This window comes from Crinia signifera, chromosome 3 (assembly GCF_055691185.1).
Source record: "Crinia signifera chromosome 3, ASM5569118v1, whole genome shotgun sequence".
NCBI lineage: Eukaryota > Metazoa > Chordata > Amphibia > Anura > Myobatrachidae > Crinia > Crinia signifera.
In genome coordinates this window covers 339,458,012-339,483,190 of record NC_139219.1, presented here as the reverse complement: position 1 = coordinate 339,483,190, position 25,179 = coordinate 339,458,012, and the positions used below count along the sequence as shown (strand labels likewise).

At 51.6% G+C, this 25,179-nt stretch overlaps 1 protein-coding gene across 3 annotated transcripts in view; it reads right to left on the bottom strand.

The window, feature by feature from the left end:
- Nucleotides 1–598: 598 nt before the first annotated feature.
- MPV17 (mitochondrial inner membrane protein MPV17) overlaps nucleotides 599–25,179 on the bottom strand; it is a 50,339-nt gene continuing 25,758 nt past the window's right edge. For 2 of the 3 annotated variants that reach the window (XM_083178968.1, XM_083178967.1), the window contains exons 4-8: nucleotides 19,782–19,874; nucleotides 17,865–17,960; nucleotides 5,138–5,170; nucleotides 3,807–3,859; nucleotides 599–1,304 (exon numbers count right to left, since the gene is read on the bottom strand). In XM_083178968.1, the coding sequence (XP_083035094.1) occupies nucleotides 1,235–1,304; nucleotides 3,807–3,859; nucleotides 5,138–5,170; nucleotides 17,865–17,960; nucleotides 19,782–19,874 (345 nt within the window). In that variant the 3' untranslated portion in view covers nucleotides 599–1,234. The remainder of the gene's footprint in view (nucleotides 1,305–3,806; nucleotides 3,860–5,137; nucleotides 5,171–17,864; nucleotides 17,961–19,781; nucleotides 19,875–25,179) is intronic. The other variant, XM_083178969.1, reaches the window with a different exon arrangement.

Sequence of the window (25,179 nt, the reverse complement as noted above, 5' to 3'; positions counted from 1 at the left end):
CCGCCCACCATACGGTTCGCCACGGCCGTCCGTACACGGACGGCTGGCGAACCGCACGAAAATGGTGGAGGCGTACGCCTCCACCATGCTGGGAGCTGCCCCCTGCATTCGATGGTCGACGACCATCGAAGGCAGGACCGCACGCCGCGGCAGCTCCCGCAAGCTGAGACCACACGGACAATCGTCCGTGTGGTAGCTTGTATGGGGGCTGAAAGCTGACATCCGGCGACGTCAGCTTTCCGCCCCCATGAGTGGCGTCATGCCCTCATTACCATGCGTACGCCCCGCGTTTGCATGGGAACGCCCATGAAACGCGGGGCGTACACATAGGGAAATGAGGGGATGAAGCCCCTCACGCCCCTATACGCCCCCTTTGCGGCGTCTAAATTTTTAACACGGAGAATTCCCCTGCACATGCGCAGAGTGACCTCTGCGCATGTGCAGAGAGAAAACATCGGCGGTACGGCCGCACGCGGGCCGTACCGAGCCGATTAGAATAAGGGCCTATGACTGGTGGCACACATCTCTCTGCAGTATCCTCACATTGGGAAACCCGGTGGTACGGATCGGGCAGTGCCCATCTTGCACCCAGGCTGAGTCAGTCCTGTACAAATCACTTTAATGCAGGGACAACGTCACAGGGTACAGAGAACATGGTTCCTGAGATGGACCCTACAGCGCAGGATCATAAGGGTCAGACAATAAAGCTGGAGAGACGGGCATCGGAGGCTGGTGCACAGAATGTGAGGCTGGGTAGCTGCGCCATGATGGAGGTTGGTATCATGGTGAAGGCTTCGCAATGATCAAACTCATGTTCCAGGTCAGGCGGTGCCGTAGTACCAGATGAATAATGAGGACAAATCCCGGACAGTGACCAACAATCCCACCACCGTGCTGGACAGTGACCACCAATCCCACCACCGTGCTGGACAGTGACCACCAATCCCACACACCGTGCTGGACAGTGACCACCAATCCCCAACACCGTGCTGGACAGTGACCACCAATCCCACCACCGTGCTGGACAGTGACCACCAATCCCACCACCGTGCTGGACAGTGACACGAACACCAGACACGAACACCACGCCACCCTCCTCGCCCCTATTTGTACACACAGACATTATACCAGATCACATTCCCGTAAAGCGGATCTACATCCTTCATTCCACCTGGGGCAATTCTTTAACACTGGTGGTAAGGCAGGAATTCAGTCCAGGAGAGAGATCCTAGGCTCAGGCCTGGTTGGCTTTCCAAGAGAGATAAGAGTTCCAGATAACCGCGACACACTGCACCACTGCGAGCCTGCCCACAAGAGACAATACAGAGATATCACCAGTTAATCATGCAGAAAGTGAACGACAACCTTAACAACTGGTTCAAACCAGGTACATTAGTAGGGAACCCTGCTCCTCACTGACACGTCACTCATCTCCTGATATACTCTGTGCTGCTGGGGACCCTGCTCCTCCCACTATATAACTCTCAGTCTATGGCTTCCTGATGCCCCCATTCCCCTCCTCACATCATGTCACTGTCACATACAGCCCTGTCCTCACTGACACATCCCTCATCTCCTGATATACTCTGTGCTGCTGGGGACCCTGCTCCTCCCACTATATAACTTTCAGTCTGTGGCTTCCTGCTGCCTCCATTCCCCTCCTCACATCATGTCACTGTCACATGCAGCCCTTGTCCTGACTGACACATCCCTCATCTCCTGATATACTCTGTGCTGCTGGGGACCCTGCTCCTCCCACTATATAACTCTCAGTCTGTGGCTTCCTGCTGCCTCCATTCCCCTCCTCACATCATGTCACTGCCCCTGTCACATGAAGCCCTGTCCTCACTGACACATCACTCATCTCCTGATATACTCTGTGCTGCTGGGGACCCTGCTCCTCCCACTATATAACTTTCAGTCTGTGGCTTCCTGCTGCCCCCATTCCCCTCCTCACATCACATCACTGCCCCTGTCACATGCAGCCCTGTCCTCACTGACACATCCCTCATCTCCTGATATACTCTGTGCTGCTGGGGACCCTGCTCCTCCCACTATATAACTTTCAGTCTGTGGCTTCCTGCTGCCCCCATTCCGCTCCTCACATCATGTCACTGCCCCTGTCACATGAAGCCCTGTCCTCACTGACTCATCCCTCATCTCCTGATATACTCTGTGCTGCTGGGGACCCTGCGCCTCCCACTATATAACTCTCAGTCTGTGGCTTCCTGCTGCCCCCATTCCGCTCCTCACCTCATATCACTGCCCCTGTCACATGCAGCCCTGTCCTCACTGACACATCACTCATCTCCTGATATACTCTGTGCTGCTGGGGACCCAGCTCCTCCCACTATATAACTCTCAGTCTGTGGCTTCCTGCTGCCCCCATTCCGCTCCTCACATCATGTCACTGCCCCTGTCACATGCAGCCCTGTCCTCACTGACACATCCCTCATCTCCTGATATACTCTGTGCTGCTGGTGACCCTGCTCCTCCCACTATATAACTCTCAGTATGTGGCTTCCTGCTGCCTCTATTCCCCTCCTCACATCATGTCACTGCCCCTGTCACATGCAGCCCTGTCCTCACTGACACATCACTCATCTCCTGATATACTCTGTGCTGCTGGGGACCCTGCTCCTCCCACTATATAACTCTCAGTCTGTGGCTTCCTGCTGCCCCCATTCCGCTCCTCACATCATGTCACTGCCCCTGTCACATGCAGCCCTGTCCTCACTGACACATCACTCATCTCCTGATATACTCTGTGCTGCTGGGGGGGACCCTGCTCCTCCCACTATATACCTATCAGTCTGTGGCTTCCTGCTGCCTCCATTCCCCTCCTCACAACATGTCACTGCCTCTGTCACATGCAGCCCTGTCCTCACTGACACATCACTCATCTCCTGATATACTCTGTGCTGCTGGGGACCCTGCTCCTCCCACTATATAACTCTCAGTCTGTGGCTTCCTGCTGCCACCATTCCCCTCCTCACATCATGTCACTGCCCCTGTCACATGAAGCCCTGTCCTCACTGACTCATCCCTCATCTCCTGATATACTCTGTGCTGCTGGGGACCCTGCTCCTCCCACTATATAACTCTCAGTCTGTGGCTTCCTGCTGCCACCATTCCCCTCCTCACCTCATATCACTGCCCCTGTCACATGCAGCCCTGTCCTCACTGACACCTAACCCATCTCCTGATATACTCTGTGCTGCTGGGGGACCCTGCTCCTCCCACTATATAACTCTCAGTCTGTGGCTTCCTGCTGCCTCCATTCCCCTCCTCACCTCATATCACTGCCCCTGTCACATGCAGCCCTGTCCTCACTGACACCTAACCCATCTCCTGATATACTCTGTGCTGCTGGGGACCCTGCTCCTCCCACTATATAACTTTCAGTCTGTGGCTTCCTGCTGCCTCCATTCCCCTCCTCCATCATGCCACTGCTCCTGTCACATGCAGCACTGTCCTCACTGACACATCCCCCATCTCCTGATATACTCTGTGCTGCTGGGGACCCTGCTCCTCCCACTATATAACTCTCAGTCTGTGGCTTCCTGCTGCCTCCATTCCCCTCCTCACATCATGTCACTGCCCCTGTCACATGCAACCCTGTCCTCACTGACACATCCCCCATCTCCTGATATACTCTGTGCTGCTGGGGACCCTGCTCCTTCCACTATATAACTCCCAGTCTGTGGCTTCCTGCTGACACCATTCCCCTCACATCCTGTCACACTGCACACTAGGACCTCGCAGACACCTATACACCTCTCCCTGTCTCCTGTGTCTGGTCTCACCTGTGATATAACGGGATGAAGTAAAAGTTTGCAACCTGCACCGCCGGCCAAATCTGTAAGAACAAAACATTGACATGATCAGTACCAGGAAAGCAGCAAGAACATAGGGGACTGGGTGTGTCCTACAGGAGGCACAGGGGCGCAGGCCTAGGACTGCGAGATACAGGAGGCACAGGGGCGCAGACCAGGGACGGCAGGACACAGGAGGCACAGGCAGGGCCGGTGCAAGGCACTGGAGCGCCCCAGGCGAGTCGGGGGGAGGGAGGGGGTGGTACCTGTATAAAAAATTGCTGCAACGGTGTCCCTGCAGTGCTGGGGCAGTCAGGGGTGTCCGTGCCGTAGGGGTACCTGCGGCGCCGTCATGTGTATAAAGCTGGCTGCAGCCGGCGGGGTCCCTGTAGTGAATAGCAAATAACTAGCGCTTCCGGTGCCGCCGCGAGCATAGCGCTAGTTATTTGCTATTCACTACAGGGACCCCGCCGGCCGCAGCCAGCTTTATACACATGACGGCGCCGCAGGTACCTCTACGGCACGGACACCCCTGAACGCCCCAGCACTGCAGGGACGCTGGGGCAGCAATTTTTTTATACAGTTCGCTGGGGGTGAGGGGCGAACTCCCTCCAGGTGCCAGCGCCCTAGGCAAATGCCTAGAGCTGCCTAGTGGTGGCGCCGGCCCTGGGCACAGGGGCGCAGACCAGGGACAGCAGGATACAGGAGGCACAGGGGCGCAGACCAGGGACAGCAGGATACAGGAGGCACAGGGGCACAGACCAGGGACAGTAGGATACAGGAGGCACAGGGGCACAGACCAGGGACAGTAGGATACAGGAGTTAAAGCCATAAGTAGAAAAGGCACAGGGGTACAGGTAGCAGGGCACAGGCTAGATACAGGAGGAGGATACAGGAGGCACAGGGGTACAGGTAGCAGGGCACAGGCTAGATACAGGAGGAGGATACAGGAGGCACAGGGGTACAGGTAGCAGGGCACAGGCTAGATACAGGAGGCACAGGGGTACAGGTAGCAGGGCACAGGCTAGATACAGTAGGAGGATACAGGAGGCACAGGGGTACAGGTAGCAGGACACAGGCTAGATACAGGAGGCACAGGTAGCAGGGCACAGGCTAGATACAGGAGGAGGATACAGGAGGCACAGGGGTACAGGTAGCAGGGCACAGGCTAGATACAGGAGGCACAGGGGTACAGGTAGCAGGGCACAGGCTAGATACAGGAGGAGGATACAGGAGGCACAGGGGTACAGGTAGCAGGACACAGGCTAGATACAGTAGGAGGATACAGGAGGCACAGGGGTGTAATGCAGCTATACACTTACATAGTAATTTGTGATTAAGGCATCTGTGTAATCCTGCAATGAGAAGGGACATAGAATGAGAAGCTTCCAGATAAAACACCCAGTACACGGTATATACTCAGGATTAGTATACATATATACACCAGAGAGGATAGGACAGGACACGGTATATACCCAGGATTAGTATACATATATACACCAGAGAGGACGGGACAGGACACGGTATATACTCAGGATTAGTATACATATATACACCAGAGAGGACGGGACAGGATACGGTATATACTCAGGATCAGTATACGCATATACACCAGAGAGGACGGGACAGGACACGGTTTATACTCAGGATCAGTATACATATATACACCAGAGAGGACGGGACAGGACACGGTATATACTCAGGATCAGTATACATATATACACCAGAGAGGAAAGGACAGGACACGGTATATACTCAGGATCAGTATATGTATACACCAGAGAGGACGGGACAGGACACGGTATATACTCAGGATCAGTATACGCATATACACCAGAGAGGACGGGACACGGTATATACTCAGGATCAGTATATGTATATACACCAGGGAGGACAGGACAGGACACGGTATATACTCAGGATCAGTATATGTATACACACCAGGGAGGACAGGACACGGTATATACTCAGGATCAGTATATGTATACACACCAGAGAGGACGGGACAGGACACGGTATATACTCAGGATCAGTATACATATATACACCAGAGAGGACGGGACAGGACACGGTATATACTCAGGATCAGTATACGTATATACACCAGAGAGGACGGGACAGGACACGGTATATACTAAGGATCAGTATACATATATACACCAGAGAGGACGGGGACAGGACACGGTATATACTCAGGATCAGTATACATATATACACCAGAGAGGACGGGACAGGACACGGTATATACTCAGGATCAGTATACGCATATACACCAGAGAGGACAGGACACGGTATATACTCAGGATCAGTATATGTATATACACCAGAGAGGACGGGACAGGACACGGTATATACTCAGGATCAGTATATGTATACACACCAGAGAGGACGGGACAGGACACGGTATATACTCAGGATCAGTATATGTATACACACCAGAGAGGACGGGACAGGACACGGTATATACTCAGGATCAGTATATGTATACACCAGAGAGGACGGGACAGGACACGGTATATACTCAGGATCAGTATATGTATACACACCAGAGAGGACGGGACAGGACACGGTATATACTCAGGATCAGTATATGTATATACACCAGAGAGGACGGGACAGGACACGGTATATACTCAGGATCAGTATATGTATATACACCAGAGAGGACGGGACAGGACACGGTATATACTCAGGATCAGTATATGTATATACACCAGAGAGGACGGGACAGGACACGGTATATACTCAGGATCAGTATATGTATATACACCAGAGAGGACGGGACAGGACACGGTATATACTCAGGATCAGTATATGTATACACACACCAGAGTGGACGGGACAGGACACGGTATATACTCAGGATCAGTATATGTATATACACCAGAGAGGACAGGACACGGTATATACTCAGGATCAGTATATGTATACACACCAGAGAGGACGGGACAGGACACGGTATATACTCAGGATCAGTATATGTATACACACACACACACACACCAGAGAGGACAGGGACAGGACACGGTATATACTCAGGATCAGTATATGTATACACACCAGGGAGGACGGGACAGGACACGGTATATACTCAGGATCAGTATATGTATACACCAGAGAGGACGGGACAGGACACGGTATATACTCAGGATCAGTATATGTATACAACAGAGAGGACGGGACAGGACACGGTATATACTCAGGATCAGTATATGTATACACACACACCAGAGAGGACGGGACAGGACACGGTATATACTCAGGATCAGTATATGTATATACACCAGAGAGGACGGGACAGGACACGGTATATACTCAGGATCAGTATATGTATACACCAGAGAGGACGGGACAGGACACGGTATATACTCAGGATCAGTATATGTATACAACAGAGAGGACGGGACAGGACACGGTATATACTCAGGATCAGTATATGTATACACACACACCAGAGAGGACAGGACAGGACACGGTATATACTCAGGATCAGTATATGTATATACACCAGAGAGGACGGGACAGGACACGGTATATACTCAGGATCAGTATATGTATACACCAGAGAGGACGGGACAGGACACGGTATATACTCAGGATCAGTATATGTATACACACACCAGAGAGGACGGGACAGGACACGGTATATACTCAGGATCAGTATATATATATATATACACACCAGGGAGGACGGGACAGGACACGGTATATACTCAGGATCAGTATATGTATACACACACCAGAGAGGACGGGACAGGACACGGTATATACTCAGGATCAGTATATGTATACACACACCAGAGAGGACGGGACAGGACACGGTATATACTCAGGATCAGTATATGTATACACACACCAGAGAGGACGGGACAGGACACGGTATATACTCAGGATCAGTATATGTATACACACCAGGGAGGACAGGACACGGTATATACTCAGGATCAGTATACGCATATACACCAGAGAGGACAGGACACGGTATATACTCAGGATCAGTATATGTATATACACCAGAGAGGACGGGACAGGACACGGTATATACTCAGGATCAGTATATGTATACACACCAGGGAAGACGGGACAGGACACGGTATATACTCAGGATCAGTATATGTATACACACCAGGGAAGACGGGACAGGACACGGTATATACTCAGGATCAGTATATGTATACACACCAGGGAGGACGGGACAGGACACGGTATATACTCAGGATCAGTATACGCATATACACCAGAGAGGACAGGACACGGTATATACTCAGGATCAGTATATGTATATACACCAGAGAGGACGGGACAGGACACGGTATATACTCAGGATCAGCATATGTATATACACCAGAGAGGACGGGACAGGACACGGTATATACTCAGGATCAGCATATGTATATACACCAGAGAGGAAGGGACAGGACACGGTATATACTCAGGATCAGTATATGTATACACCAGAGAGGACGGGACAGGACACGGTATATACTCAGGATCAGTATATGTATACACACCAGAGAGGACGGGACAGGACACGGTATATACTCAGGATCAGTATATGTATACACACCAGGGAGGACGGGACAGGACACGGTATATACTCAGGATCAGTATACGCATATACACCAGAGAGGACAGGACACGGTATATACTCAGGATCAGTATATGTATATACACCAGAGAGGACGGGACAGGACACGGTATATACTCAGGATCAGTATATGTATACACACACCAGAGAGGACGGGACAGGACACGGTATATACTCAGGATCAGTATATGTATATACACAAGAGAGGACGGGACAGGACAGGACACGGTATATACTCAGGATCAGTATATGTATACACCAGAGAGGACGGGACAGGACATGGTATATACTCAGGATCAGTATATGTATACACACACACCAGAGAGGACGGGACAGGACACGGTATATACTCAGGATCAGTTTATGTATATACACCAGAGAGGACGGGACAGGACACGGTATATACTCAGGATCAGTATACGCATATACACCAGAGAGGACAGGACACGGTATATACTCAGGATCAGTATATGTAAATACACCAGAGAGGACGGGACAGGACACGGTATATACTCAGGATCAGTATACGTATACACACCAGGGAGGACGGGACAGGACACGGTATATACTCAGGATCAGTATATGTATACACACCAGAGAGGACGGGACAGGACACGGTATATACACTCAGGATCAGCATATGTATACACCAGAGAGGACGGGACAGGACACGGTATATACTCAGGATCAGTATATGTATACACACCAGAGAGGACGGGACAGGACACGGTATATACTCAGGATCAGTATATGTATACACACCAGGGAGGACGGGACAGGACACGGTATATACTCAGGATCAGTATATGTATACACACCAGAGAGGACGGGACAGGACACGGTATATACTCAGGATCAGTATATGTATACACACCAGAGAGGACGGGACAGGACACGGTATATACTCAGGATCAGTATATGTATACACACCAGGGAGGACGGGACAGGACACGGTATATACACAGGATCAGTATATGTATACACACCAGAGAGGACGGGACAGGACACGGTATATACTCAGGATCAGTATATGTATACACACCAGAGAGGACGGGACAGGACACGGTATATACTCAGGATCAGTATATGTATATACACCAGAGAGGACGGGACAGGACACGGTATATACTCAGGATCAGTATATGTATACACACCAGAGAGGACGGGACAGGACACGGTATATACTCAGGATCAGTATATGTATACACACCAGGGAGGACGGGACAGGACACGGTATATACTCAGGATCAGTATATGTATACACACCAGAGAGGACGGGACAGGACACGGTATATACTCAGGATCAGTATATGTATACACACCAGGGAGGACGGGACAGGACACGGTATATACTCAGGATCAGTATATGTATACACACCAGAGAGGACGGGACAGGACACGGTATATACTCAGGATCAGTATATGTATATACACCAGAGAGGACGGGACAGGACACGGTATATACTCAGGATCAGTATATGTATATACACCAGAGAGGACGGGACAGGACACGGTATATACACAGGATGATGAGGAGTACCAGTTATTTATTTATCGCACACATATTCCGCAGCGCTGTACAGAGATTATTATTACCAGTTATTATATAGCGCACACATATTCCACAGCGCTGTACGGAGAATATTATCACCAGTTATTTATTTATCGCACACATATTCCGCAGTGCTGTACAGAGATTACCAGTTATTATATAGCGCACACATATTCCGCAGCGCTGTACAGAGACTATTATTACCAGTTATATTATATAGCGCACACATATTCCGCAGCGCTGTACAGAGACTATTATTACCAGTTATATTATATAGCGCACACATATTTCGCAGCGCTGTACAGAGACTATTATTACCAGTTATTATATAGCGCACACATATTCCGCAGCGCTGTACAGAGACTATTACCAGTTATTATATAGCGCACACACATTCTGCAGCGCTGTACAGAGAATATTACCAGTTATTATATAGCGCACACACATTCCGCAGCGCTGTACAGAGACTATTATTACCAGTTATTATATAGCGCACACATATTCCACAGCGCTGTACAGAGACTATTACCAGTTATTATATAGCGTACACATATTCCGCAGCGCTGTACAGAGAATATTATTACCAGTTATTATATAGCGCACACATATTCCGCAGCGCTGTACAGAGACTATTATTACCATTTATTATATAGCGCACACATATTCCGCAGCACTGTACAGAGACTATTATTACCAGTTATTATATAGCGCACACATATTCCGCAGCGCTGTACAGAGACTATTATTACCAGTTATTATATAGCGCACACATATTCCACAGCACTGTACAGAGAATATTATTACCAGTTATTATATAGCGCACACATATTCCGCGGCGCTGTACAGAGACTATTATTACCAGTTATTATATAGCGCACACATATTCCGCAGCGCTGTACAGAGACTATTATTACCAGTTATTATATAGCGCACACATATTCCGCAGCGCAGTACAGAGAATATTATTACCAGTTATTATATAGTGCACACATATTCCGCAGCGCTGTACAGAGAATATTATTACCTGTTATTTATATAGCGCACACATATTCCGCAGTGCTGTACAGAGACTATTATTACCAGTTATTTATATAGCGCACACATATTCCGCAGCGCTATACAGAGAACATTATTACCTGTTATTTATATAGCGCACACATATTCCGCAGTGCTGTACAGAGACTATTATTACCAGTTATTTATATAGCACACACATATTCCGCAGCGCTGTACAGAGAATATTACCAGTTATTATATAGCGCACACATATTCCGCAGAGCTGTACAGAGACTATTATTACCAGTTATTATATAGCGCACACATATTCCGCAGCACTGTACAGAGACTATTATTACCAGTTATTATATAGCGCACACATATTCCGCAGAGCTGTACAGAGATTATTACCAGTTATTATATAGCGCACACATATTCCGCAGCGCTGTACAGAGAATATTATTACCTGTTATTTATATAGCGCACACATATTCCGCAGTGCTGTACAGAGACTATTATTACCAGTTATTTATATAGCACACACATATTCCGCAGCGCTGTACAGAGAATATTACCAGTTATTATATAGCGCACACATATTCCGCAGAGCTGTACAGAGACTATTATTACCAGTTATTATATAGCGCACACATATTCCGCAGCACTGTACAGAGACTATTATTACCAGTTATTATATAGCGCACACATATTCCGCAGCACTGTACACAGACTATTATTACCAGTTATTATATAGCGCACACATATTCCGCAGCGCTGTACAGAGACTATTATTACCAGTTATTATATAGCACACATATTCCACAGCGCTGTACAGAGAATATTATTACCAGTTATTATATAGCACACACATATTCCGCAGCGCTGTACAGAGATATTACCAGTTATTATATAGCGCACACATATTCTGCAGCGCTGTACAGAGACTATTATTACCAGTTATTATATAGTGCGCAAATATACCGCAGCGCTGTACAGAGAATATTATTACCAGTTATATTATATAGTGCACACATATTCCGCAGCTCTGTACAGAGACTATTATTACCAGTTATTATATAGTGCACACATATTCCGCAGCGCAGTACAGAGAATATTATTACCAGTTATTATATAGTGCACACATATTCCACAGCGCTGTACAGAGATTATTATTATCAGTTATTATATAGCGCACACATATTCCGCAGCGCTGTACAGAGACTATTATTACATAGCGCACACATATTCCACAGCTCTGTACAGAGACTATTATTACCAGTTATTATATAGTGCACACATATTCCGCAGCGCAGTACAGAGAATATTATTACCAGTTATTATATAGTGCACACATATTCCACAGCGCTGTACAGAGATTATTATTACCAGTTATTATATAACGCACACATATTCCGCAGCGCTGTACAGAGATTATTATTACCAGTTATTATATAGCGCACACATATTCCGCAGCGCTGTACAGAGACTATTATTACCAGTTATTATATAGTGCACACATATTCCGCAGCGCTGTACAGAGATTATTATTACCAGTTATTATATAGCGCATACATATTCCGCAGCGCTGTACAGAGATTATTATTAACTGTTATTATATAGCGCACACATATTCCGCAGCGCTGTACAGAGACTATTATTACCAGTTATTATATAGCGCACACATATTCCGCAGCGCTGTACAGAGACTATTATTATCAGATATTATATAGCGCACACATATTCCGCAGCGTTGTACAGAGATTATTATTACCAGTTATTATATAGCACACACATATTCCGCAGCGCTATACAGAGACTATTATTACCAGTTATTTATATAGCGCACACATATTCCGCAGCGCTGTACAGAGAATATTATTATCAGTTATTATATAGCGCACACATATTCCACAGCGCTGTACAGAGACTATTATTACCAGTTATTATATAGCGCACACATATTCCACAGCGCTGTACAGAGAATATTATTACCAGTTATTATATAGCGCACACATATTCCGCAGCGCTGTACAGAGGATATTATTACCAGTTATTATATAGCGCATACATAATCCGCAGCGATGTACAGAGATCATTATTACCAGTTATTATATAGCGCACACATATTCCACAGCGCTGTACAGAGAATATTATTACCAGTTATTATATAGCGCACACCTATTCCACAGCGCAGTACAGAGAATATTATTACCAGTTATTATATAGCGCACACATATTCCGCAGCGCTGTACAGAGACTATTATCACCAGTTATTATATAGCGCACACATATTCCGCAGCGCTGTACTGAGAATATTATTGCCAGTTATATTATATAGCGCACACATATTCCGCAGCACTGTACAGAGACTATTATCACCAGTTATTATATAGCGCACACATATTCCGCAGCGCTGTACTGAGAATATTATTGCCAGTTATATTATATAGCGCACACATATTCCTCAGCGCTGTACAGAGACTATTACCAGTTATTATATAGCGCACACATATTCCGCAGCGCTGTACAGAGACTATTATTACCAGTTATTATATAGCGCACACATATTCCGCAGCGCTGTACAGAGACTATTACCAGTTATTATATAGCGCACACATATTCCGCAGTGCTGTACAGAGAATATTATTACCAGTTATTATATAGCGCACACATATTCCGCAGCGCTGTACAGAGACTATTATTACCAGTTATTATATAGCGCACACATATTCCGCAGCGCTGTACAGAGACTATTATTACCAGTTATTATATAGCGCACATATATTCCGCAGCGCTGTACAGAGAATATTATTACAAGTTATTATATAGCGCACACATATTCCGCAGCGCTGTACAGAGAGTATTAGAACAATCACATCAGTCCCTGTCCCAGTGGAGCTTACAATCTATATTCCTTACCACATGTACACGCACACACAGACATTATAGGGTTATTTTTTGTTAGGAGCAGATTAACCTACCAGTATATATTTGGATTGTAGGAGGAAACTGGAGTACCCGGAGGGAACCCACGCAAGCACGGGGTGAATATACAAACTTAACACTGTTAGAGTTATGGTGGGAATGGAACCCATGACCTCAGTGCTGTGAGGCCGTAATACTGACCATTACACCATCCGTACTGCCATGATGAGATTGATGAGGAGGAGGAGGAGGAGGAGGAGGAGGATGATGGTGGTAATGGGGCCTATACACACACGCCCAATGTTTACCCAATATTTATAGCACAGACTAATAAACAACTGCTGGGCACCCGCTGTTTGCTCGGGTAATGGCTTTTGCTGGCCCTGATTCTCCAGAGACCACTGCGATGGCGCTGATCATCGCTCAGCTTCTCTGTACACATATTACACACATGGGACAGAGACAGATGTACACAGACCCCCAACTGATGGCTGGGTGGGGGGTGTGGAACCAGACCATAATACCTGCTCTGCTGTCTGTCAGACTATGAACTACATATCCCCTGTCAGCCCCCATACACTGCGCACCATCGCCTCCACCCGCCCCCATCCTCTGCGCAGCATCGCCTCCGCCCGCATACACTGCGAAGCATCGCCTCCGCCCGGCCCCATACACTGCGCAGCATCGCCTCCGCCCGCATACACTGCGAAGCATCGCCTCCGCCCGGCCCCATACACTGCGCAGCATCGCCTCCGCCCGGCCCCATACACTGCGCAGCATCGCCTCCACCCGCCCCCATCCTCTGCGCAGCATCGCCTCCACCCGCATACACTGCGAAGCATCGCCTCCGCCCGGCCCCATACACTGCGCAGCATCGCCTCCGCCCGGCCCCATACACTGCGCAGCATCGCCTCCGCCCACATACACTGCGCAGCATCGCCTACACCCGCCCCCATACACTGCGCAGCATCGCCTCCGCCCGGCCCCATACACTGCGCAGCATCACCTCCGCCCGCCCCCATACACTGCGCAGCATCGCCTCCACCTGCCCCCATCCTCTGCGCAGCATCGCCTCCGCCCGCATACACTGCGCAGCATCGCCTCCGCCCGCATACACTGCGCAGCATCGCCTACACCCGCCCCCATACACTGCGCAGCATCGCCTCCGCCCGCCCACATACACTGCGCAGCATCGCCTCCGCCCACATACACTGCGCAGCATCGCCTACACCCGCCCCCATACACTGCGCAGCATCACCTCCGCCCGCCCCCATACACTGCGCAGCATCGCCTCCGCCCACATACACTGCGCAGCATCGCCTACACCCGCCCCCATACACTGCGCAGCATCGCCTCCGACCGCCCACATACACTGCGCAGCATCGCCTCCGCCCGCCCCCATACACTGCGCAGCATCACCTCCGCCCGCCCCCATACACTGCGCAGCATCGCCTACGCCCGCCCCCATACACTGCGCAGCATCGCCTACACCCGCCCCCATACACTGCGCAGCATCGCCTACACCCGCCCCCATACACTGCACAGCATCGCCTCCGCCCGCCCCCATACACTGCGCAGCATCGCCTCCGCCCGCCCCCATACACTGCGCAGCATCGCCTCCGCCCGCCCCCATACACTGCGCAGCATCGCCTCCGCCCGCCCCCATACACTGCGCAGCATCGCCTCCGCCCGCCCCCATACACTGCGCAGCATCGCCTCCGCCCGCCCCCATACACTGCGAAGCATCGCCTCCGCCCGCCCCCATACACTGCACAGCATCGCCTCCGCCCGCCCCCATACACTGCACAGCATCGCCTCCGCCCGCCCCCATACACTGCACAGCATCGCCTCCGCCCGCCCCCATACACTGCACAGCATCGCCTCCGCCCGCCCACATACACTGCGCAGCATCGCCTCCGCCCGCCCACATACACTGCGCAGCATCGCCTCCGCACACCCCCATACACTGCGCAGCATCGCCTCCGCCCGCCCACATACAATGCACAGCATCTTCTCCACCCGCCCCATACAGTGCGCTGCATCATGCCTGCAAACCAAACACTGCGCAGCATTGCCTCCGCCCGCCCCCATACACTGCGCAGCATCACCGCCCCCATACACTGCGCAGCATCGCCTCCGCCCACCCCATACCCTGCGCAGCATCGCCTCCGCCCGCCCCCATACACTGCACAGCATCGCCTCCGCCCGCCCCCATACACTGCACAGCATCGCCTCCGCCCGCCCCCATACACTGCACAGCATCGCCTCCGCCCGCCCACATACACTGCGCAGCATCGCCTCCGCCCGCCCACATACACTGCGCAGCATCGCCTCCGCACACCCCCATACACTGCGCAGCATCGCCTCCGCCCTCCCACATACAATGCACAGCATCTTCTCCACCCGCCCCATACAGTGCGCTGCATCATGCCTGCAAACCAAACACTGCGCAGCATTGCCTCCGCCCGCCCCCATACACTGCGCAGCATCACCGCCCCCATACACTGCGCAGCATCGCCTCCGCCCCCATACACTGCGCAGCATCGCCTCCGCCCGCCCCCATACACTGCGCAGCATCGCCTCCGCCCGCCCCCATACACTGCGCAGCATCGCCTCCGCCCGCCCCCATACACTGCGCAGCATCGCCTCCGCCCGCCCCCATACACTGCGCAGCATCGCCTCCGCCCGCCCCCATACACTGCGCAGCATCGCCTCCGCCCGCCCACATACACTGCGCAGCATCGCCTCCGCCCGCCCCCATACACTGCACAGCATCGCCTCCGCCTGTCCCCATACACTGCGCAGCATCGCCTCCGCCCGCCCACATACACTGCGCAGCATCGCCTCCGCCCGCCCTCATACACTGCACAGCATCGCCTCCGCACACCCCCATACACTGCGCAGCATCGCCTCCGCCCGCCCACATACAATGCACAGCATCTTCTCCACCCGCCCGTACAGTGCGCTGCATCATGCCTGCAAACCAAACACTGCGCCGCATTGCCTCCGCCCGCCCCCATACACTGCGCAGCATCACCGCCCGCATACACTGCACAGCATCGCAGCCACCCGCCCCTATACCCTGCGCAGCATCGCCACCGCCCGCCCCTATCCACTGCGCAGCATTGCCACCGCCCACCCCCTGCGCAGCATCACCTCCGCCTGCCCCCATCCACTGCGCAGCATGGCCACCGCCCGCCCCCATCCTCTGCGCAGCATCGCCTACACCCGCCCCCATACACTGCGCAGCATCACCTACGCCCGCTCCTATACACGGCGCAGCATCGCCTCCGCCCGCCCCCATACACTGCGCAGCATCGCCACCCGCCCGCCACATACACTGCGCAGCATTGCCGCCGCCCGCCCCCATACACTGCGCAGCATCACCTACGCCCGCTCCTATACACTGCGCAGCATCGCCTCCACCCGCCCCATACACAGCGCAGCATCGCCTCCGCCCGCCCCCATGCACTGCGCAGCATCACCTCTGCCCGCCCCCATACACTGCGCAGCATCGCCTCCGCCCGCCCCCATACACTGCGCAGCATCACGCCTGCCCACCAAAGACTGCGTTACAACTCCTCCGGGTGCCGGACAGGGTCCCGACAGTCATTTACCCGACGTCGGGATCCCGACTGTCGAAACGCAGACAGAAAGGTGCCCAACGGCCACCCGCTATTTCCCCTCGTGGGGTCCACGACCCCCATAGAGGGAGAAGAGAATAGCCCGCAAGGGGCTTTTTTGCGCTCGCCAAGCTGTCTGGGTCCGGCCAGTCGGGATCCCGAGGTCGGGCTAATGACTGTCGGGATCCTGACTGTCGGAACCCCATACCACACCCAACTCCTCCACCCACCACATATACACCATGCACCACACAATGATGAATCCCACCCCCATACATGATGCAATAGTCCCCCATACACTGTATATGGCTCCCAGCACATGGACGTGTCAGAACCAAGCATTATACACATCAGCCACCTCTCACCCGCTTCAGCTTGTCCCAGATCTCCTCCGTAGACAGCCCGTTCAGTGCCCCCACAGCGCTCAGGAAACAGCCGAGGAAGCAGGGGGCAAATACTCCCTGCAACACATAAGGATGGGTGGAATTAATCTGATCCCTACTGCAGCCCCACACAGTACACTACCGCTCCCCTGATCCCTATTGCAGCCCCTACACAGTACACTACTGCTCCCTACTGCAGCCCCATACACAGTACACTACCGCTCCCCTGATCCCTACTGCACCCCTACACAGTACACTAATAATCCCTACTGCAGCCCCACACAGTACACTACCGCTCCCCTGATCCCTACTGCAGCCCCACACAGTACACTACCGCTCCCCTGATCCCTATTGCATCCCCACACAGTACACTACCGCTCCCTACTGCAGCCCCACACAGTACACTACCGCTCCCCTGATCCCTACTGCAGCCCCACACAGTACACTACCGCTCCCCTGATCCCTATTGCAGCCCCCACACAGTACACTACTGCTCCCTACTGCAGCCCCATACACAGTACACTACCGCTCCCCTGATCCCTACTGCACCCCTACACAGTACACTAATAATCCCTACTGCAGCCCCACACAGTACACTACCGCTCCCCTGATCCCTACTGCAGCCCCACACAGTACACTACCGCTCCCCTGATCCCTATTGCATCCCCACACAGTACACTACCGCTCCCTACTGCAGCCCCACACAGTACACTACCGCTCCCCTGATCCCTACTGCAGCCCCACACAGTACACTACCGCTCCCCTGATCCCTATTGCAGCCCCTACACAGTACACTACTGCTCCCTACTGCAGCCCCATACACAGTACACTACCGCTCCCCTGATCCCTACTGCAGCCCCTACACAGTACACTACTGCTCCCTACTGCAGCCCCATACACAGTACACTACCGCTCCCCTGATCCCTATTGCAGCCCCTACACAGTACACTACTGCTCCCTACTGCAGCCCCATACACAGTACACTACCGCTCCCCTGATCCCTACTGCACCCCTACACAGTACACTAATAATCCCTACTGCAGCCCCTACACAGTACACTAATAATCCCTACTGCAGCCCCTACACAGTACACTAATAATCCCTACTGCAGCCCCACACAGTACACTACCGCTCCCCTGATCCCTATTGCAGCCCCATACACCGTACACTACTGCTCCCCTGATCCCTACTGCACCCCTACACAGTACACTAATAATCCCTACTGCAGCCCCATACACAGTACACTACTGCTCCCCTGATCCCTACTGCAGCACCTACACAGTACACTACTAATCCCTACACAGTACACTAATAATCCCTACTGCAGCCCCTACACAGTACACAACTGATCCCTACTGCAGCCCCTACACAGTACACAACTGATCCCCTGATCCGTACTGCAGCCCCTACACAGTACACTACTGCTCCCCTGATCCCTACTGCAGCCCTACACAGTACACTACTGTTCCCTACTGCAGCCCCTACACAGTACACTACTGCTCCCCTGATCCCTACACAGTACACTACTGTTCCCTACTGCAGCCCCTACACAGTACACTACTGCTCCCCTGATCCCTACTGCAGCCCCACAGAGTACACTACTGTTCCCTACACAGTACGGTACTGATCCCTACTGGAGCCCCACACAGTACACTACTGATCCCTACACAGTATGGTACTGATCCCTACTGGAGCCCCACACAGTACACTACTGATCCGTAGTGCAGTCCTACAGTATAATACCGACCCCCCTACTTTAGGCTTAGATACCGGAATAATTGACATGATCATTTAATCCCTACATTGCAGCACTGATCCCTATCCCAGTACTAAGCAGAGCTGCTCCCTACACCCAGCAGACACATTCCTCCATCATTACATCATGTATCTGACACTTACCTGGTCCACCAGCATCTTCCTCACGGCCACAGACTTACTGCTTCCAGGAACCAGAGCATCCAGGACCTTGTACCAGCCCCCCACAACAGGGCCCTGAGGGGAGACACACGGCACGGTCATACAGACCCTCCAACAGTCCCGCGTCCCAGAAGAGAGTTGTACCCACCAGCCCCCAGGGCCGTCAGGACTGGTCCCGCATCCCTGTGCCTGTGCCAATACTAACCAAGCCATGCACCCCCCCCCCCCCCCCCCCACTATAATGAGAGTTAGGTTCTCACCTGTTAAATCCTCCTTCGTCATGCACAGGTGACACAAGGCTGACGCTGGGGATGAGTGTTTGCATATGTCGACATAGACACCAAAAAACTCATGTCAACCATGTCTACGTCGACCATAAGCTGGTATCGACCATTTTGAAGTGTCAACCTAGTCAGTGTCTACCATAAGTGCTCCGCCAAGACATTGTCTGCCGTTTAGGCCGTAACTCTGTAGACGCTGGTGCGCACGTCCACTGAGGCCTCACCAGGTGAGCAGATCCCGGAAGGCCGGAACCACAATCTCCTGTTTGATGTGAAAGCAAGAGGTCACCTTGATAAAGTGGCCCGGCCGCAAGTTAAGGACTTCTAGAGCCACATGAAAGATCAAGAATGGAGCACAACACGGAAGCGGCCCCAAGTCTGAAACTCTCCCGGTTAACGTAATAGCAAAAAGAATAAACGTTTTCTAGGCCAGACAATGAAGGTTTACCAAAGATAACGGCTCAAATGGTGGAAACTGAAGAACCCTAAAGGACCAAAGACAAATCCCACAGAGCCACCGGAGGAACAAACGGAGGCTGTATGTGAAGAACACACCCTGAGAGGGTGCGAACGTCAGGGAAAAATGTCACCTCTACCCGAAAGAGGATCGAGAGCGCTGACACCCGAACAAGCCTGCACCCAACCCCGCCAGCAGAAAGCAATGGATCTTAGCATGCTCTGTGGTTGAAGCACCAAGCCGGGCACTAAGGAAAATACCGTATATACTCGAGTATAAGTCGACCTGAATATAACCCGAGGCACCTAATTTTACAACAAAAAAACTGGGAAAAAACTTATTGGGCGGTATTCAATGAGGCTGATTCGCCAGGTTTTTATGGCGATTTTGTGCTGTAAGGCGAATTTCTGAATCACCCTATTCAATGACCAGATGGCGAATACATTTCAAGGTTTTTTTCGCCATGATTCACCGAGTAGCAATCGCTATCTTTTTATGGTGAAGTGGAATGTGAACTTTTAAAATAAAGTGTTTTGTTTTTCACAATTAGTGTCAAAAAATCTGGAATTTTATTCTGAGGAGGGGCATGCTATTTTTATTCATGTGCTGTAAGCACATGAATATATATTTAATTAAAAAATATATATATATATTTTTTTTTTTACACAGACCAGCCAGCAGGGGGCCGGAGCCGAGCCGCTCATTAGATATTCATATATTCACTTCACCCGATCATTACATATTCATGATCGGGTGTAGTGAATATACCCGGTTCCCTGCTGGCACCCCCAGGGGGCAGCCTGTGCTGCCTGGCACCCGGGGAGCCCACCTCCCCCCCATAAACGTTCTGGGGCAGGCAGGGAGACTTCCATCTCCCTGCCTGCCACCGTCCTCAGGCTCCCTGCGGCGTTCGCCGCAGGAGCTTATATTCGCCAGTCAGGGGCAGCGAGCCCCTGACTCGTTGAATACCGGAGCCGGCGAGGCTCCGGAACGCGGCGACCAGTGGCGAATGTGCAGCGAATCCTAAACAGGATTCGCTGCATGTCGCCGGTATTCACATTGAATACCGCCCATTGACTCAAGTGGGACCCTCACTCGAGTATAAGCCGAGGGGGGCTTTTTCAGCATAAAAAGTGTTCTGAAAAAGTAGGCTTATACTCCAGTATATATGGTAAGACTACTTACTAGCAGGGACAAATTGCCCCAAAAACCGCCCAGAGCTCCATGAGGTCGATGGAGAAAAAGCCTTTCTGTGGTTTCCAAAGACCCTGGAAGGACTATTGGCAATTGATAGCTCTCCACCCGTGCAAGAAGCACTCACTCCAGAATCCAGAAGGCAGGACCACTTTGCAGGTTCTAAGCCTGAAGCCACCAGGGAAGACAGAGCTGACCTCCAAGGAGAGCACATTCACATGAGATATCTGTTCCACTTGGAAATTATCTTCCACTGAAGCGGACGGCAGCGGCGGAACTGGGCATATTTCACCAATGTCGATGGTGGACAACAACGACCCCAGAATACTAATGCATGAGTAAGTGGACACACTCAGTTGGTTCAGTGATAACTGGATTATGATCTGAAGGTTCCAAAGCTAGTCCTCCAGTAGGAAGACCCTCTGTTTCAGGGAATCCAAAAAGGCCATTGAGAGCATCTCCTGTGTGGGGACCACAACTTAAGCTGATATCAAGACATGCGCTTGGAGAAGGTCCACAACAGACGAAGGCCCTCCAGGGATTGGGCCATGATACATGAGGGGCTGTAGAGAGCCTAAAAGGAAGCACCTGAAACCAAGAGTTATCCTTCTTCCTGTGATCTAGATATATCTGTGCATGGATATGAGTTTGAAACACCCCACTGAGTTTCTGGACCAAAAAGAGATGGCATAGAAACCCCTGCCCCTCCGAGTCCTGGGGACAGCAAGGATGACTTCGGAAATAAAAAGAGAATGAATGGCGTCTTGTAGAGCTCTTGCTTTTTGAAGACTCCTCAGCAAACCAGTGGAAAAAAACTGACTGGGAGGGCAGCACTGGAAGGTGATAGTGTAGCCTGTGAAATCACATCACAGACCCAGGGGTCCACCGTGGTCTCCTGTGAAATGGTTGAAAACAACAAAAGCCGACCTCCGATAGTGGGATCCCCAGGTGGAGGTCCGTCCCATAAGGCAGTGGTCTTGACAGCTGGCATAGGGTCCGGGGGTCTTGTATAACAGGAGTGCTTGACAGGGTGCTTCAAGGACTGAGCCTGAGACTGGAGAAGACCTGGCCCCTGACTACCACGTAGACCGAAAATTGGAAGCTCTCAACCTGGGAGTGTAAGTAGGAGAAAGTCTTAGACACTGCAACAGTCGCTACAATCTTACCTATCTCTGGGCCAAAAAGTACCACTCCTGTATATGGTAAAGCCTCTAGAGCCCGTTTTGGAGTCTTTGTCCACCAGCCAGGAACATAGCAAGAGGGCTCTCCTAGCCGAGATAGACAAAGCTGAAAGTGTCCGGGCAAGCCTCCCCTAAATACGAAGTGGAAAATTGGACATGAGAGAGCATAGGTGGTAACCGCTACCTAGTTCTCCTACTTCCTGTCTGTAGATTCCTCCTGAGAAGCAGTGTTGTTGATAGGCAGGGTTACGCTTCTAACCAGGGAGCCACATGCGTGTACACCAGAGGTGGATTTTCCCATGTGGCACGATCCTCTGCTGGGAGCAGATACAAAGCAGAGAAACACTTAGACACATGACAACAGGGATTAGGTGACCTGAGAACTGCACTTCTGACTTCTTCTTGTGCTTGAAAATAGGCACCTTAGATTTGGGTGCAGGCTCCACTTACTCTATGGACAAAATCCCTCTAAAAGCTCTGATAAGGGCTGCTGCATCCAGACGGGATGGACAGTTGTCCTGGGCTGAAGAAACTTCCACATCAGAAGAAATGGATCCAGTTCTCCTGATCCAAGAAGGAATCGGACTCCAAAGTCCAGATGGACTGAGACTAGAACCATCTCTCCCCAATGCTTCTCTTCTTATGCAACATCAGCTGTTTGCCCTGCACAGAAGCAGAAATTGAACCCACCCAAATTACTGTGCAATATGGTGGTGGGACACCACCCCTATGGAGCTAAGCTCGGCATACTGTACAACATGGTGGTGGTGGTGGGCCAAGACTATCGACCACGAGGGAGCCCACCCCTATGGAGCTAAGCTCGGCATACTGTACAACATGGTGGTGGTGGGCCAAGACTATCGACCATGAGGGAGCCCACCCCTATATAGCTAAGCTCGGCATACTGTACAACATGGTGGTGGTGGGCCAAGACTATCGACCACGAGGGAGCCCACCCCTATGGAGCTAAGCTCGGCATACTGTACAACATGGTGGTGGTCTGAGACTATTGGCCATGAGGGAGCCCACCCCTATGGAGCTAAGCTCGGCATACTGTACAACATGGTGGTGGTGGGCCAAGACTATCGACCACGAGGGAGCCCACCCCTATGGAGCTAAGCTCGGCATACTGTACAACATGGTGGTGGTCCAAGACTATTGCCCATGAGGGAGTGGTCCGAGACTATTGGCCATGAGGGAGCCCACCCCTATGGAGCCAAGCTCGGCATACTGTACAACATGATGGTGGGCCAAGACTATCGACTACGAGGGAGCCCACCCTATGGAGCTAAGCTCGGCATACTGTACAACATGGTGGTGGCCCGAGACTATCCGACACGAGGGAGCCCACCCTCTGGAGCTAAGCTCGGCATACTGTACAACATGACGGTGGTCCGAGACTATTGGCCATGAGGGATCCCACCCCTATGGAGCTAAGCTCAGCATACTGTACAACATGGTGGTGGTCCAAGACTATTGACCATGAGGGAGTGGTCCGAGACTATTGGCCATGAGGGAGCCCACCCCTTCGGAGCTAAGCTCTGCATACTGTACAACATGGTGGTGGTCTGAGACTATTGGCCATGAGGGAGCCCACCCTATGGAGCCAAGCTCGGCATACTGTAGAACATGATGGTGGTGGGCCAAGACTATCGACTACGAGGGAGCCCACCCCTATGGAGCTAAGCTCGGCATACTGTACAACATGGTGGTGGTCCGACACTATTGGCCACGAGGGAGCCCACCCTCTGGAGCTAAGCTCTGCATACTGTACAACATGGTGGTGGCCCGAAACTATCCGCCACGAGGGAGCCCGCCCTCTGGAGCTAAGCTCGGCATACTGTACAACATGGTGGTGGCCCGAGACTATCCACCACGAGGGAGCCCACCCCTATGGAGCCAAGCTCGGCATACTGTACAACATGGTGGTGGTCCGACACTATTGGCCACGAGGGAGCCCACCCCTATGGAGCCAAGCTCGGCATACTGTACAACATGGTGGTGGTCCGACACTATTGGCCACGAGGGAGCCCACCCTCTTTAGCTAAGCTCTGCATACTGTACAACATGGTGGTGGCCCGACACTATCCGCCACGAGGGAGCCCGCCCTCTGGAGCAAAGTTGGGCATACTGTACAACATGGTGGTGTCCCGAGACTATCCGCCACGAGGGAGCCCACCCTCTGGAGCTAAGCTCGGCATACTGTACAACATGGTGGTGGCCCGAGACTATCCGCCACGAGGGAGCCCACCCTATGGAGCTAAGCT